General features: G+C 46.2%; 1 protein-coding gene across 1 annotated transcript in view; it reads left to right on the top strand.

Annotated features, from left to right (window-relative positions):
* LOC138566337 (protein SSUH2 homolog) overlaps positions 1 to 13550 on the top strand; it is a 167713-nt gene that overhangs the window by 103627 nt on the left and 50536 nt on the right. Inside the window, exon 6 of the mRNA XM_069643478.1 lies at positions 690 to 750. Within this exon, the coding sequence (XP_069499579.1) occupies positions 690 to 750 (61 nt within the window). The remainder of the gene's footprint in view (positions 1 to 689; positions 751 to 13550) is intronic.

A 13550-nucleotide genomic window follows, 5' to 3' on the forward strand; every position in this document is an offset into this window, starting at 1 on the left:
ATTCATTCGAGGAGCTTAAATAAATGAGATCGGATAAATGGGACAAATGGCAAACCCTGTAGCATCCTGCAAACATTTATATAATAATGGTAGCTACTTTAAAGGAATTTGGAACACACCCAGAATAGTGCAGCAAATGAAGGTTTAACAGATTTAATTAAAGTAGTAAGTGGATTCAAACAAGCAGGGATGAGCGGGCAGTCTTCGCTATAACAGAGCTTACTGAAACAGAAGACCGTGAATTATCACAAACCTTGTAGTCGTACAGTCAAATATTGGACACCACCGAAAAACAAATTATCCAAGGAAAGTCTAATCTTGTACTTTAAAACAAAAAATTGGCAAAATCATTGGAGTCAAAAGTAGAATTGGATAAAGGGTGATGTGTGGTGACCAGAGTCTAGCACTAGAGTGGGTGTCCTCCCACGAGTGTCTCTGTTCCTGCTAGACCATACACTTTTCTAGCATTTGAAGTTCCTGTTTGGAGTGAGTTCATGCCCAATTTATGCATATCTTTCAAAAGGCCCTCATGTGTTGAGGGGATGGGTTTGTTTCCTTGACTCCTGGGCTCTATATGAAGCGTTTATTTTTCTGGTTTGAGTTTGTGAATTTATATAAAGCAGTTCTGATTCTACATTGCTAATGCATTCCTTTATTCTTTCTAAAAATTAATGATTTCTTCACGTTAGTATCGTCTTGAAACCTTCACAGAGGCAAGAACCACTGGCTGGAAAAATGTGCCTTATAACGGTGAGACTAAACTTGATACTACTTCACAAATATATATTGCTTTTTAAAAATTTCTTGTGAAACCTAGGATGTTGCATATTAGCAGGCGACAATTGAGAATGTTGAAAGGAACTGTGTCTTTAAAGTGCTCTGTAGCTTCTCAAAACTAGGTCAGCGCCCAGTAAATGCCATCATAATCTGGATGACCACTAAGTGTGAATAGGGGAAGGATTTTGTCTTTGCATAACCGGACAGTCGACTGTAGCAGGAGAGTGTTCCATGAGGTTGAACCAAATGATCAAGAGCCATCCTTCCAAACCTGAGGGAAAGAAGCAAAATGAGAGATGGTGGTGTGATAAAACTGTATTCCAGAAGTCTCTTAAAGAATGGGGGTATAGTCCATGAAAGGGTATTGGGATGCACCACCCAAAACCAGAATCTGGTCACAGTAAACATCCCTACATACACGGATCAGGATCTTGTGCAGCAAATGATTTTGCAAAGGGAGGTCCATGATGAAAGGTTAAAACCTGGGGGGGAGTGGGTCCACCCAGTGAATCTGGCTTCCCTTTGGGACAAATGGAGCTGGGCGATATATAGTTTCGAAAATATACAGATATATTTATAGAATGGGACCATATTAACATTAAGAGATATATTTTTTATTTACATTTTGATATTTATGCATGTGTTCTCAAACAGGAACCCTGTATTTGCACTTTGTGAGAATTTGATCAATGTCATATAAATAAAGGGGTTTTGTGACATCTCGCATGTAGTTGGCGGCATACAACTGAGCATTTAACCCACATACTATATATCGCTATTCATCCCAAAAATATCACGATCTGGCGCTTGGTCCGTATCGCCCAGCCCTAGACTATAATTCTCTTCTGACTTTGCACCAATGTCAGAAGATCAGCTATTTAATAGTTCTAGTCTTCCTTGGGTACTGAAGCAACAAGGAGCTGTTGACTATGCCACCATAGCTGATAGCACAAGTGCCATTTCAAAGATAGGCTATGAGTCCACAGCTTTCTTGGATACTGGTGACTTTCCATCTGTGGTGGATTCCACACTGCTAAATCGGAGGTGCTTGCTAGAGCTGCCCGAGTCCCTCTAATTTGTCTGGCCGCTCAAATATTTCTGGGAAGGATTTTCGACCTATAGGTAAATCTAAGAATGGTTGGGCTTCCTGTGAATTTTCAAGGGAATGATCCAAGTCGAGTTCTGCTGGGGAATGCTTTCAAAGATATGGGGGGACACAGCAGAAAAAATCAGTCACTAGTGTTGAGTAAGATTTACATACTAGTGATGCATGTTCCTGACCTGTGTAAACCCCAGAACCTTTTGCTTGGTAACTATTTGACCTTGTCCCTAGGTGAGTGGCAATATTTTCTCTCTCGCCTAGTCTGACTCTTTTTATGGGTGACCTTTTGTGTCTCTCCATAGTGTATGGTTTAAGTTGGTTTCCTATAACCTTTGGGCTTAGGTTGCCCCTTTGCGCTCCCCTGTTAATTTTTCTTTCATGTACTTTTGTGAACTACAGTTACCAAGTAGTAAGCAGGGCTTTTCATCCCCTTTACTTTTTGTGTATGTGAGCCAGCACAATACTATAGATTTAATGTAGAGCAATTTGACCTGCAACTGAAAATGGGTAATGTGGTATGTGTAGTGCTTAATAGGTGGACTGTGGGGTAAGATTTAAAGTTAGGGGAGGGGTAAGAGGGTGCCGCAGGGGGTTCTTCCACCACCTCCCCAAAAAAAAAAAAAAATTTTTTGCTAACATCGATTCAGTCACTTCTCCATTAGGTAAAATAGTTTCAATCAAATCTACCCCACCCAAGCCCAATAACGCGTTATTACAATTGTGAGTTTAAATGACTCGCTGGTGGCAGTGGTTTTACCTTCTTGACTTAATACTCGCAGGCTGTTAATTCAGCCTCAGTAATGCACAGAATGGGCACCATTTTGCTAAAATGGTAGACTCCTTTTTATTTGACATTTTTTGTGTGCTTGATGCTTCTGTGATCTTCCCCTGCCATTCTTGGTGGGAACAACCGTGGATGTTTTCTTTGGCAGGATTCCTTTGGATTCCCCCTCTCAGGCTCCACAGTGTTGGAGAAGGCAGGAAGCAAGGGAGGAGTCGAATACTCTGCAGCCCTTCGTCTTCCACCTTGCCTGAAAGGGAACAACTCCCAGTAGGGGACTGGCTTTCCTAATTGGAGAGCCAGATGCCAATTTCTGTAAAATGCAGGGGCATATTGCAGGAGCATATTGCAGTAGTTGTGCTGTAGTGACTGTTAAATACCACCACTGGAGCTGAAACCGAAGAGGAAGATTAAGAAAAGACTGCTGTAGTGATTTCCATTGACCCGGGAGCATGCAGTGTAACCAGATCCTGTTAGCCTTCCGTCCCATCTACCTGTGTGTCCCCAACGCGACTACTCCTACCCAGAGGATGGTGAGATCAACTATGCATTTTGAGCGATTCATCGCATGCTGCGACCTTGCTGGGCTGAAATACCCTTGGACTTCGAGCCATTGTGCAGTACTTGGTCTTCCAAGTCTGAATTGGTCTAAAGCTTTGGTGGCCTCCCCAAGGATTTGAAGCATGTCCCTGCAGATCCTGGTAGTCCCCTCACCAAGTGCAGGACCAAGAGGGTGAAGAGAATCCTAACAGCGATATTTGTTCTTCATCTGGCTACTGTAAAAAGGAGCCAAATCCAGAACCACGAAAATCTGAAGAAACCTTTCCTGGAATCCTCCTTTGACGATTGCTGCAAGTTCCCATCTAGTGCCCAGTAAAGAATCCAGGGACTGAGTCTTGTGCTGCAGCATCCTGAATACATTCACTCCAAAGCTATTCACTCCAAAGCTATTCTCTCCTAAGGTACTGCATGGGCTTGGGTAATACTTGCTTTAAGTCTGATGTGCATCCTGTGAGGCTCAGTGGGTGATTAGTGTGGTTGGGAGTTTGCCCATACCACTTGCCTTTTACTGGAACACACACAGGGAGCCTTCTCTGAAGTCCTTGAACACTAAAGTTGAAAGTGAATAATGTTAAAGGATATTTGTACCGCGCACATATCCATCACCACTGGAGTGGTCCCCTGGTGCTCTGGGGAAGGGAGGGGTGAGTTAGTGGGAATAAGCTGGAAAAGTGCAAGAGAGCAGTGATTTGCTGTTGACCGCCTCAGCCTGGTGGGTCCATTGGCTGGGCTTGTGGTGTTGTGTTTTACGGTTGGTGGTAGTTGTGTGTGAGTCGATGTGTGGTTTGTTTTGTTGTTGGAGTGGAGTTTGTGCAGATTGTTGTGGTGTAGGCTTGTGGTTGGTTAGAGTTTGAGGGGGTGAAATTGTTAGTGGATTGGTTAAATGGCATTGCCGTCCTTGCAATTATGTCTAGGTGTTGCTTGCTATCATTCACTATTCCATCTGAGTGTGGCACTTGCTAATCTTCAGTATCCTATCTAGATGTGGGGCAGGCTAGTGATAATGATTCTATGAAAGTGTGGCACATGCTAACATTCATAATCCTATCTAGATGTGACACAGGCTAATCTTCCCAGTTCTCTCTAGATTTGGCACTAGTTAACGTTGGCAAGTATGTGAGAATGTAATGCAAGGCCACTTCTACAGTTCAGCAATGAATAGATTTAGGCTGGTGGCCGCAAATCTCTAAGTATGAATGGTGTAAGTGTGTGGTGGTCTAAGTTATGGAAAGGTAAGGTAGAGTGGCGGGGGCTTTCTGGAGTAGAGTAATTGCTCTACACCCCACCCATGTCACACTTAGTTTTGTTGGTGTTTGACTGCTGGCTTCATTGGCTTCACCTGCTGACACACCTTGGAGCTGCCAATGTGGGAGCTGCCCTTTGCATTGGGGCCCTTAGCCGTAGGGGCTGCTGGGCAGAGGGCTGCCCTGGGAGGAACCATTAAGGCAGGGGACTAACCGATCACAGGTTGGGGAGGGCTAGTATGTGGGTGGAGGGCTGGGAAGAGCAGGAGAGGGGGCATGGGAACAAATGGCGAGGCCATGGATTTAAAAAAAAAGGTTGGGGGTGTCTCACCTGGGAACGACTGATGTTAATCGGGTGTGATCCCACGGTGCAGCGGCCTAGTTCCAGTGCTTGATGCAGGTAGCCAATCACGGGTCAGGGGCGGGCTGGTAGAGGGACAGGAAATGCAGGAGGAGGGCCAGGGACGCAAAGGAGTTTGGAGGCACAAAGCACAAGGCCAGTGATTTCAAAAAGGCCAGGGAGGTCTCACCTGGGAATACTTAATTGTTTAAGATCTCCTGTGGAACTTTGACTTTCCTGCAACTGCACCTGATCTCAACCTACCTACAGCTGGCACCTAGAACACTAGGATTCCTCTTCTGCCTCTGAGAGAAGTCATGCAATAGACTAGGGAAGGGCTGGATGACACCAGGCTTCTGTCTTCAAGTATACGTGTAAAGAATTGGGCGTGGTAACTATCTCTGAAAGGTTACGAAGTATCATTCAGTTTATGCCTACCTTGAGTTGCATTCTGCCCCTCTAACGAGTGTATAATTTGGTTTACTAACTTCGAATGGTGTTTCCGCCTTTCTAAAAAGTAATGTTGGTACTTTATCATTGCTTAACTGAATTAGTAAAATTTTAGGATTTTACTTAAATCGAATAACCTTATGTTCTTAAAGTGGAATTTGGGTTTGCTTATTTGCTTCCTCTGATCTAGACTGTCTTTGATCTGTGTAAAGCGGAAGTTAATACGTGTCTTATGAGTTGCTTGATGCCCCTCTTAAAATTATGATTACTTGCCTTGAATAGCTGCTGCTCTTAACTTCTAACACTGGGTCATGCCTACCCTGAAACTGCTTGGAGCATTTCCAAAATAAATAGCCAGTCAATTACTTATCTTGAATAACATTATGGTCTTAAAGTGTAATGGGGTTTTGCTTTCCCCTGCTTGGTGCATTTTGAAATATGTGCATTCATACTGGTCATTGAGTTCGTTCAGCCCAAACAAAGTATGAGGAGTTTTACTAGCTCTGAACTGAGTTCTAAAAAGTAATGTGAAAAGTGTACTTTGAAATGCTGACTGTATTCTAAAAGTATATCTAACCTGATCTTATTCCCCAAGAATAGTAGATTACTATCCTGAATGTATAACCTTAAGGTTTGAATTCACCCTGACTTGCTTCTTGCTCCTCTAAATAAGGCTATTTCTGATTGTTAATCTGCTTAGAATCACATGCTGTGCATAGTCCGACATCCAGTGGTCACTGCGGAGTATTGCATTTTGTTTTTCGTAGTCGATGGGGACGTCGACAAGGCGTGTCTAACACTATCCCTATAGTGACGTGCTGTGTACCCACGATCCCTCACTCGTCGAGGTCCCTCGGATTGTTTTTTTCCGCCCAGGTACTGGTCGCCTTTACGCGAAGATCCTCGAGAGAAATTGCAAAAACATTTACTCGACCCTTTGGTCGTTATTTAAGATTATACATTACATTAGATCCCTCCTTCGACGTCGTAGCTGCAAAGCTGTTTCACCGCCGAATAAGAACTTCGACGGCGGTGACTTGGACGGAGGAGATCCTTCGGCGCTGCCGAACGCCTGGCCTCACCGGCCTAAGACAGGGAGAGTGGGGTCGTGGGACATTTTTTGTTCTTTCTGAGAATGCCTTTCTCTTTCTGAGAATGCCTTTCTCTTCCCCCTCACTTTCCTTCGGGGTCGTTATCACGTTTAACTGTTTCCTCCGCTATGGAGAGGACTCCCTTGCCTGCGCTGCAAGGGCAAATTTACTTGGAAAGACTAGCACAAACGGTGTAACCGTTGCTTACCCCTCGACCACAAAGAGGACGGCTGTGCGGCCTGTAAACTTCTTAAACCAAAGACTTTAAAGGACTGCAGGGTCAAGAGGTGGGCAGCCTATGCTATGTCTAGGTCTGATTCCTCACCCGCCGCAGAGTGTGACGAGGATAGTGATAACCCGACCTCCGCTTTGGAGGTTGTAGACCTCTCTAGGGAGCGTTCCCGCTCCTCGTCTGTCCCTGGCCCCGACAAGCTCGGCTCACGGTCCTGCTTATGGGGATGAACACCCCGGCGACACTGACGAACACAGAATACACAAACATAAGCACACAACCCACGGCAGGTCTTGGTCGAAGACAGCCCTAGCGCCAACGGAGACGCCGGGCCTACCGGCGTCTTTCACCGACCGTAAGGTTCGCAAACCCTCCCCGCCACAGCAGCCGCGACTAGCGACTGGGCTACCTGCAGACCAGGGCGCTACCACCAAAACATCAGGCGACGTGCTTTGTAAGAGTGCTATCGTCGGCGAAAAAGACTCGGCACTGCCCAGCACGACGCCAGACGAACCCTCGACGGAGAAACTAATCGAGTGCTTGGCGCGTATAGTTTCCAAGGACGGCCAGAGACGGACGGCGAGTGACACGCCGAAAACCGCTCACAAGGCCAGGGAGCGCCGAGGATGCCGGAAGGAAGGCAGGGACCGCTCCTGCCGTCGAAAGAAGGCCCTAGCCTGTGAGAAGGTTACTCAGAAGGCCAAGGGACCTTATCCTCGAAGTTATGGGACAGACCTAAACGGATACAGGCAGAGCAACCTCCTTTTTTGCCTCCAGACCTTTCTGGTTTACCATACTGGACTGTTGAGAGATTCCAGTCGTGTTTGGACAAGCTGGACAGATTCATGTCCACTCCTGAAAATAAAAGACCGAGGAGACCAAGGGAGGCACTTCAGGAGGACCCTAGGGCTAAATATCCTAGATTATTTAACCCCCTTAAAGAGGACATGAATACTTATGACCTCACCAAAGAAGACTCTCACTTCCAGGACGATGAGTTCTTAAATAGTGAAGACCAACAAGACCTCGGAATAGGTTTTCATGAAAATACTGACCATATACTTCGAGGAAGACCCAGATGAAAGTGTCTCACAGCTCTGGCAGTCACCAACAGTCTAAAGACCCTGACATCATAAACCTTCCCTCTCCTCAGACCACACCGGTCAGGAATCCATCACCAATAGATGATCAACCCACCTTCGACGCGCTACTTCGGAAGGCATCAACGCATTTTGAAATTGAGATGATTTTGTAGAAAGAATCATTAAAGAAAAACCTTCCACTAGTCAAACCATTCCCCTCGCCTCAGTGAAGAGACAAATTACTCCATCGCTGTCCACACCTGCACTGGTAACAGGGGTCAATCCCAGAATTAAAAAATTTGTTTACTCCCTCTCATTCAGACCCATTATACATTGGGGGTCACTCAATTCTGGACTCCTTGGTGGTAACTACCACAAGGAAAAGAGCAGGGTTCCGCTGTCAACCAGCGAAGCACCCCCAGACAAAGAAGGAAAGAAGCTCTATATGCCCTGGGTAAAAGAATTGCAGCCTCGGCAGCTTTTTCAACCAGAATTGCCAATAATAATACACTACTGGCAAGTTATGCTGATGCCAATGGGGAAAATTACAGCAAGACCTCAGAAATCCCTGAGCCCTTAAGAACTCGCGCTTATTGGCCACAGTAACAGAAGGAACTCTGATTAACCAGACCATCATTAAAAGCACTCTTGATACTGCAGAAACGGCTGGCCGTTCTTTAGTGCAGGGAATTCTTCTGAAGCATCATGTCTGGCTCCGCAATTCCGCTTTCAAGCCTGAAACCCAGGAGTCGCTCATTAATCCTCCAATAGAAGAGTCTAACCTCTTTGGGAAGGCAGTAGACGACGCACTGGAGACTGCGAAGGAGTTCGACACCCTCAACACCTTAGACCAAATCTCATAAGCAAGGATTCGGCAACAAACGCTTTTTTCGAGGCCAACGCCAACAGCAGCAACAGCAGTACACTGCAGGCAACTGGTCCACTAATCGGGGAATCAGTGGCCAGTACACGCGAAGAGGACAGCGCCGTGGCAAGGGCAGAGGTCGGGCCCCACTCCCAGAGGTTCCCCGGCTACTAACACCAAATGACCCGAAGATTCGGGTCCCCTCCCATGCATCACCGGTCAGGGGCCTGTTAACATCTTTCCTACCAGCATGGGAGGGAATAACATCAAACCGATGGGTATTGTCCACTATAGCCCACGGGTACTGTATAGAATTCAGTCGGTCCCCCACGTACAGACCCCCAAGGGGATGACACCTGTCACCGGAACACCTCGCCATTCTTCAAGAAGTGGAACTACTGCTACTAAAAGGAGCAATAGAGGTTGTGCCTCTATCACAGGTAACGGAAGGTATTTATTCAGTGTACTTCCTTGTACCCAAAAAGGACACAACCATGCGCCCTGTACTAGATCTGCGCCCAGCGAACAAATTTGTCAAACCTCAAATTTCACATGGTGACCCTACAGGAGGTAACCCCCCCACCCCCCCTACTTTCGCAAGGAGATTAAATGACCACACTGGACATGAAAGATGCATACTTTCATATTTTGATGTTGCCAGCGCATAGAAAATACCTCAGGTTCATGCTAGAGGGCAAACACTACCAGTTCAGAGTGCTACCCTTCGGCATAGCGTCAACGCCGAGGGTATTCACGAAAGTAGTGGCAGCGGCCCACCTGCGCAGGTTGTCCATCCCAGTATGCCCTTACCACGACGATTGGCTCATAACAGGGGATTCTTACGAAACGTGCTTCTCAAATACCAAAAAGACTGTAGACCTTTTGTTCCAACTGGGCTTCTCCATCAACGAGAAGAAGTCCAGCCTAGACCCCAGCCAGATCAAACCATTCCTAGGGGCTCTAATACGAACAAGGGACGGCCTCGTCTTCCCCTCCAACGAGAGGGTCCAAAATATGCTGTTTCAGATCCCTCAATAGTTGGCCGGTCGAGAGGCGACGGTGCGCAATGCGTTTGCTAGGAATGATGGCGTCATGTATACCTCACGCGCGACTGCGCCCAATGCAAGAGTGGCTCAACAGCCACTGGTGTCAGGCCAGCGGACAATGGGACGATCTAGTGGTAGTCTTGCAGGCCTTGGTTCTCTCGCTACGGTGGTGGTCGAAGGAAAACCTTGTAATAGGTAAACCATTCGCCACCCCCGTAGTGGAGGCCACTCTAACCACAGACGCATCCCTCACAGGATGGGGGGGGGGGCCCTCACCTATCCCATCAGACTGCACACAGAGTTTGGACTCCGAGTGTAGCGTCCAAACACATAAACTTGCTGGAACTACTAGCGGTCTTCAAAGCACTGAAGGCTTTCCAGGCACACCTGCAAGGGAAGACAGTGATGGTCCTCACAGACAGCACCACAGCCATGTACTATCTGAACAAGCAAGGGTGCACTCACTCTCCAGGACTGTCCAAGCTGTCCCAGAACATCTGGAAGTGGGCTGTCAAACGCATGTTCCTGTTGTCACAACATGTACCAGGGGAACTCGATCTGCTGGCAGACGAACTCAGCAGAGACTTCCCTCTGCCCGCAGAGTACGAATGGCGGTTACAAGACGACATTGTCTTCGTTTTCACACAATGGGGATTCCCAGAAATAGATTCGTTCGCAGCTCTGGAGAACTCCCAATGCCAAGATTACGCCTACAGGTACCCCCAGAACCAATCCAAGGAGAACGGTCTATTGATACCATGGTCAGGGAAATGTGTGTACGCTTTTCCCCCCCGACTCCCCTTCTCAACAAGATAGTGCACAAGATGCACCAGGAACCAGTTACAATGATACTAGTGGCCCCTATGTGGGCCCGGCAGCCATGGTTTGCTCACTTGATGCAAATGTGTCTATCTCCTCCAGTGAAACTTCCCTGCCTGTACAACATGTTGTCACAAAACAAGGGCAGAACGCTACACCCATGCCCACAGACCCTGAATTTAGCAGCCTGGCTCCTGAGGTCATATAATTTGGACATTTACAACTCCCTCAAAGATGCATGGACATTCTTAGGGAGGCTAGAAAACTTAACACTTGTTACTGCTATTCCAGCAAATGGAAAAGATTCATCATCTGGTGTAGAGATAAGAGCATCAACCCAGTTGACTGCTCTCCCACACAGATTGTTCTTTACCCGACTCACTTATTAGACTCAGGTTTGGTCTTTAATTCCATTAAAGTTCATCTAGCTTCACTTTCCGCATACACCACTTCTCAACACACTGTTATGTTGGAAAGTCCCAGTTAAGGCCTTCATGGAGGGAGTAAAGAGAAAACACCCTCCTATAGCTAACCCAGCTCCCGAATGGGACCTAAATGTGGTACTTACCAGGCTTATGGGCTCACCCTTTGAACCCATGCACAGAGCATCCCTTAAGAACCTCACTCTTAAAACTGCTTTCTTAATCGCTATCGCCTCCATTAAGAGAGTGAGTGAACGACAAGCGCTCTCTATACTAGACCCCTTCGTAACAGTTAACAAGGATAAGGTGGTCCTACGCACACATCCTAGGTTTGCACCAAAATTAATTTCTAAATTCCATGTCAACTAATCAATAGAACTACCACCGTTCTTTCAGAACCCTTCAAATTTGGGAGAAAAGAGCCTGCATACACTAGATGTGCGCAGGGCTGTCATGTTTTATATGGAAAGAACTAGACCTCTGAGAAAGACTAATCAGTTCTTTGTCTCGGTGGCAGCAGTAAGAGAAGGAAATGCTGTTTCAAAATACACTATATCTAGATGGATTGTCCAATTCATCACTGTCTCTCTTGCTAAGAGTACTACCCTTCAAGCCAAGAGCACATTCTACTCGAGGCACGGGGGCTTCCATAGCATTCATTGCAAATATCCCTCTGGAGTCCATTTGCAAAGCGGCAACCTGGAGTTCTGTACACACCTTTACAAAACACTACTGTCTAGATGCCCACTCTAGATCTGATTCCCAGGTGGGGCAAGCAATGTTAAGACATCTTTTTCTACTGTTCCTTCTCACAACCCAACTCCGGGTACTGCTCGCTAGTCTATGCACAGCATGTGATTCTAAGCAGATTAACAAACATCAGAAGACAATGCATTACTTACCGTAAAAGCATTTCTGATGGTTGTATCTGCTTAGATTCACATGCGCCCACCCTTCCTCCCCGCTCTGATGGAAGGAACATAGACATCCTTATCTTTCTCTTTTCTGTACTCTCATGCCTAATAGGCTCCCTCAGGGCAGAAAAAATAGAGAGGGGCCTCGACGCGTGAGGGATTGTGGGTACACTGCACGTCACTATAGGGATAGTTTTTTACAGACACGCCTTGTCGACCTCCCCTTTTCAACTAGGAAAAACAAAATGCAATACTCCAGTGACCCCTGGATGTCGGACTATGCACAGCATGTGAATCTAAGCAGATAAACCATCAGAAATGCTTTTACTGTAAGTAATGCATTGTCATATACCTTGGTTTGCATATAATGGGTTTTGAGTTGTTTTATGATGTTTTGTTGGGTAAGAATTGGTGCAGTCCAACTGGTGTGGGACTATTCAAGACTTATCTGCTTGATATTGGGTAACCCCCCTTTTAATATAGGCCTGTACTACACAAGTTGGTAGTCTGACTGAGCAGCCAAGTTTATAAGGGGTGTAATGTGAGCTGTAGAGTTGTACACTTATCCAAAAACTTGTGTACTTATTTATAGTATACACAAGGTTTAAATAAGCATTCTTTAAAAAGCATTATCTACTATTAACATTCAAAGTGAGATTCTGGTTTTTAAAAGACAATAAAAATTGGTAAAGACATTTCAAATGCTAACGCATGTTCCAGCACACGGAGTGACTTCAGTAAAGATCAGTATTGCACATATTTTGGTTACCAATGAAGTTATTGCTTTGTAAAGGAAGGAAAGGTTAGAGAAGGATTTAGAACATACTTTCAACAGTTTGTAAAACAATTACAATCTCCCAGCTATAATGGTGTCAACAATTATAACCTATGAGGGAACACGTACTGTGAAAGCCAATAGGTTCAGAGGAGTGCCTTTATGGAGCCAGGACAACCAAAGTCAATGGAAAAAGATTATCGTTCTGATGCATTTCTTAGATAAAGTCTTGACAAAGTTAGTAAGTTCAGAAGAATTCACAAGCTCAAGTGAGCTGCGTTGTAGAGAGCACAAGGTGTTCTAGTGCAGGTGAATTTAGATCAACTCCAAAAAGCACTTCTCAAGGCGGGAAGCACAACCTATGGCTAAAAAGTGAATACCCCAAGCCCCACAATCCATGATTTGAAGAAAACTGTTCCAGTCGGATTCCTCCAAGCTACAGACCCTTGTTCCTGGACCTTGGTTGTGGTGATGAAAGGGAAGATGTCTGGCGGGCTCCTGCGGCTGTACTCTGAAGAGGGATTCCCCAGCAATGGATTTCCTTTGTTTCAGTGGCACTTGTGTTTTGGCACCTTTTCCTCAGCCCCAATGAAGAACGCAAACTGTGGTTGGAAGAAGCTTGATCCCTCGGTCCTGGACTCTGGTGCAGGGACTCTGGATCAAAATGTGCTGCGTTGATAGTGTCCTCTGGATGCCCACAAAGATTTGGACCGATTCAGACTTTGCAAGACAATACACTTGTCGATGGTTGCAGATGCCCTGGCATTGGGCTTCTGCAGGTCTGAGGCACAGCAAGTTAGGTGTTGTGCCAAATGGAAGTTTTCCATGTGGCTAGTTGGTCCCACCAGCCTAATGGAGTCATCACGTACGGGTCTTCCCAGTAGATGTGAAAATGGAGTCCGCACAGCTGCAGGGCTTCACCGGGCACTTAGCAGACCAGAATGGTAATGGTGCTGCTGGCGTCTCGTCTACGTATGTTCCTCTCCAGTGGTCGACTGCTGGGGAGAATTCTCGGAAATGTGCTAATTTCCCTCTACCTTGCAGACCCC

The sequence above is a fragment of the Ambystoma mexicanum genome, chromosome 2p (assembly GCF_040938575.1).
Source record: "Ambystoma mexicanum isolate Mex_15411 chromosome 2p, UKY_AmexF1_1, whole genome shotgun sequence".
NCBI classification, from domain to species: Eukaryota; Metazoa; Chordata; class Amphibia; order Caudata; family Ambystomatidae; genus Ambystoma; species Ambystoma mexicanum.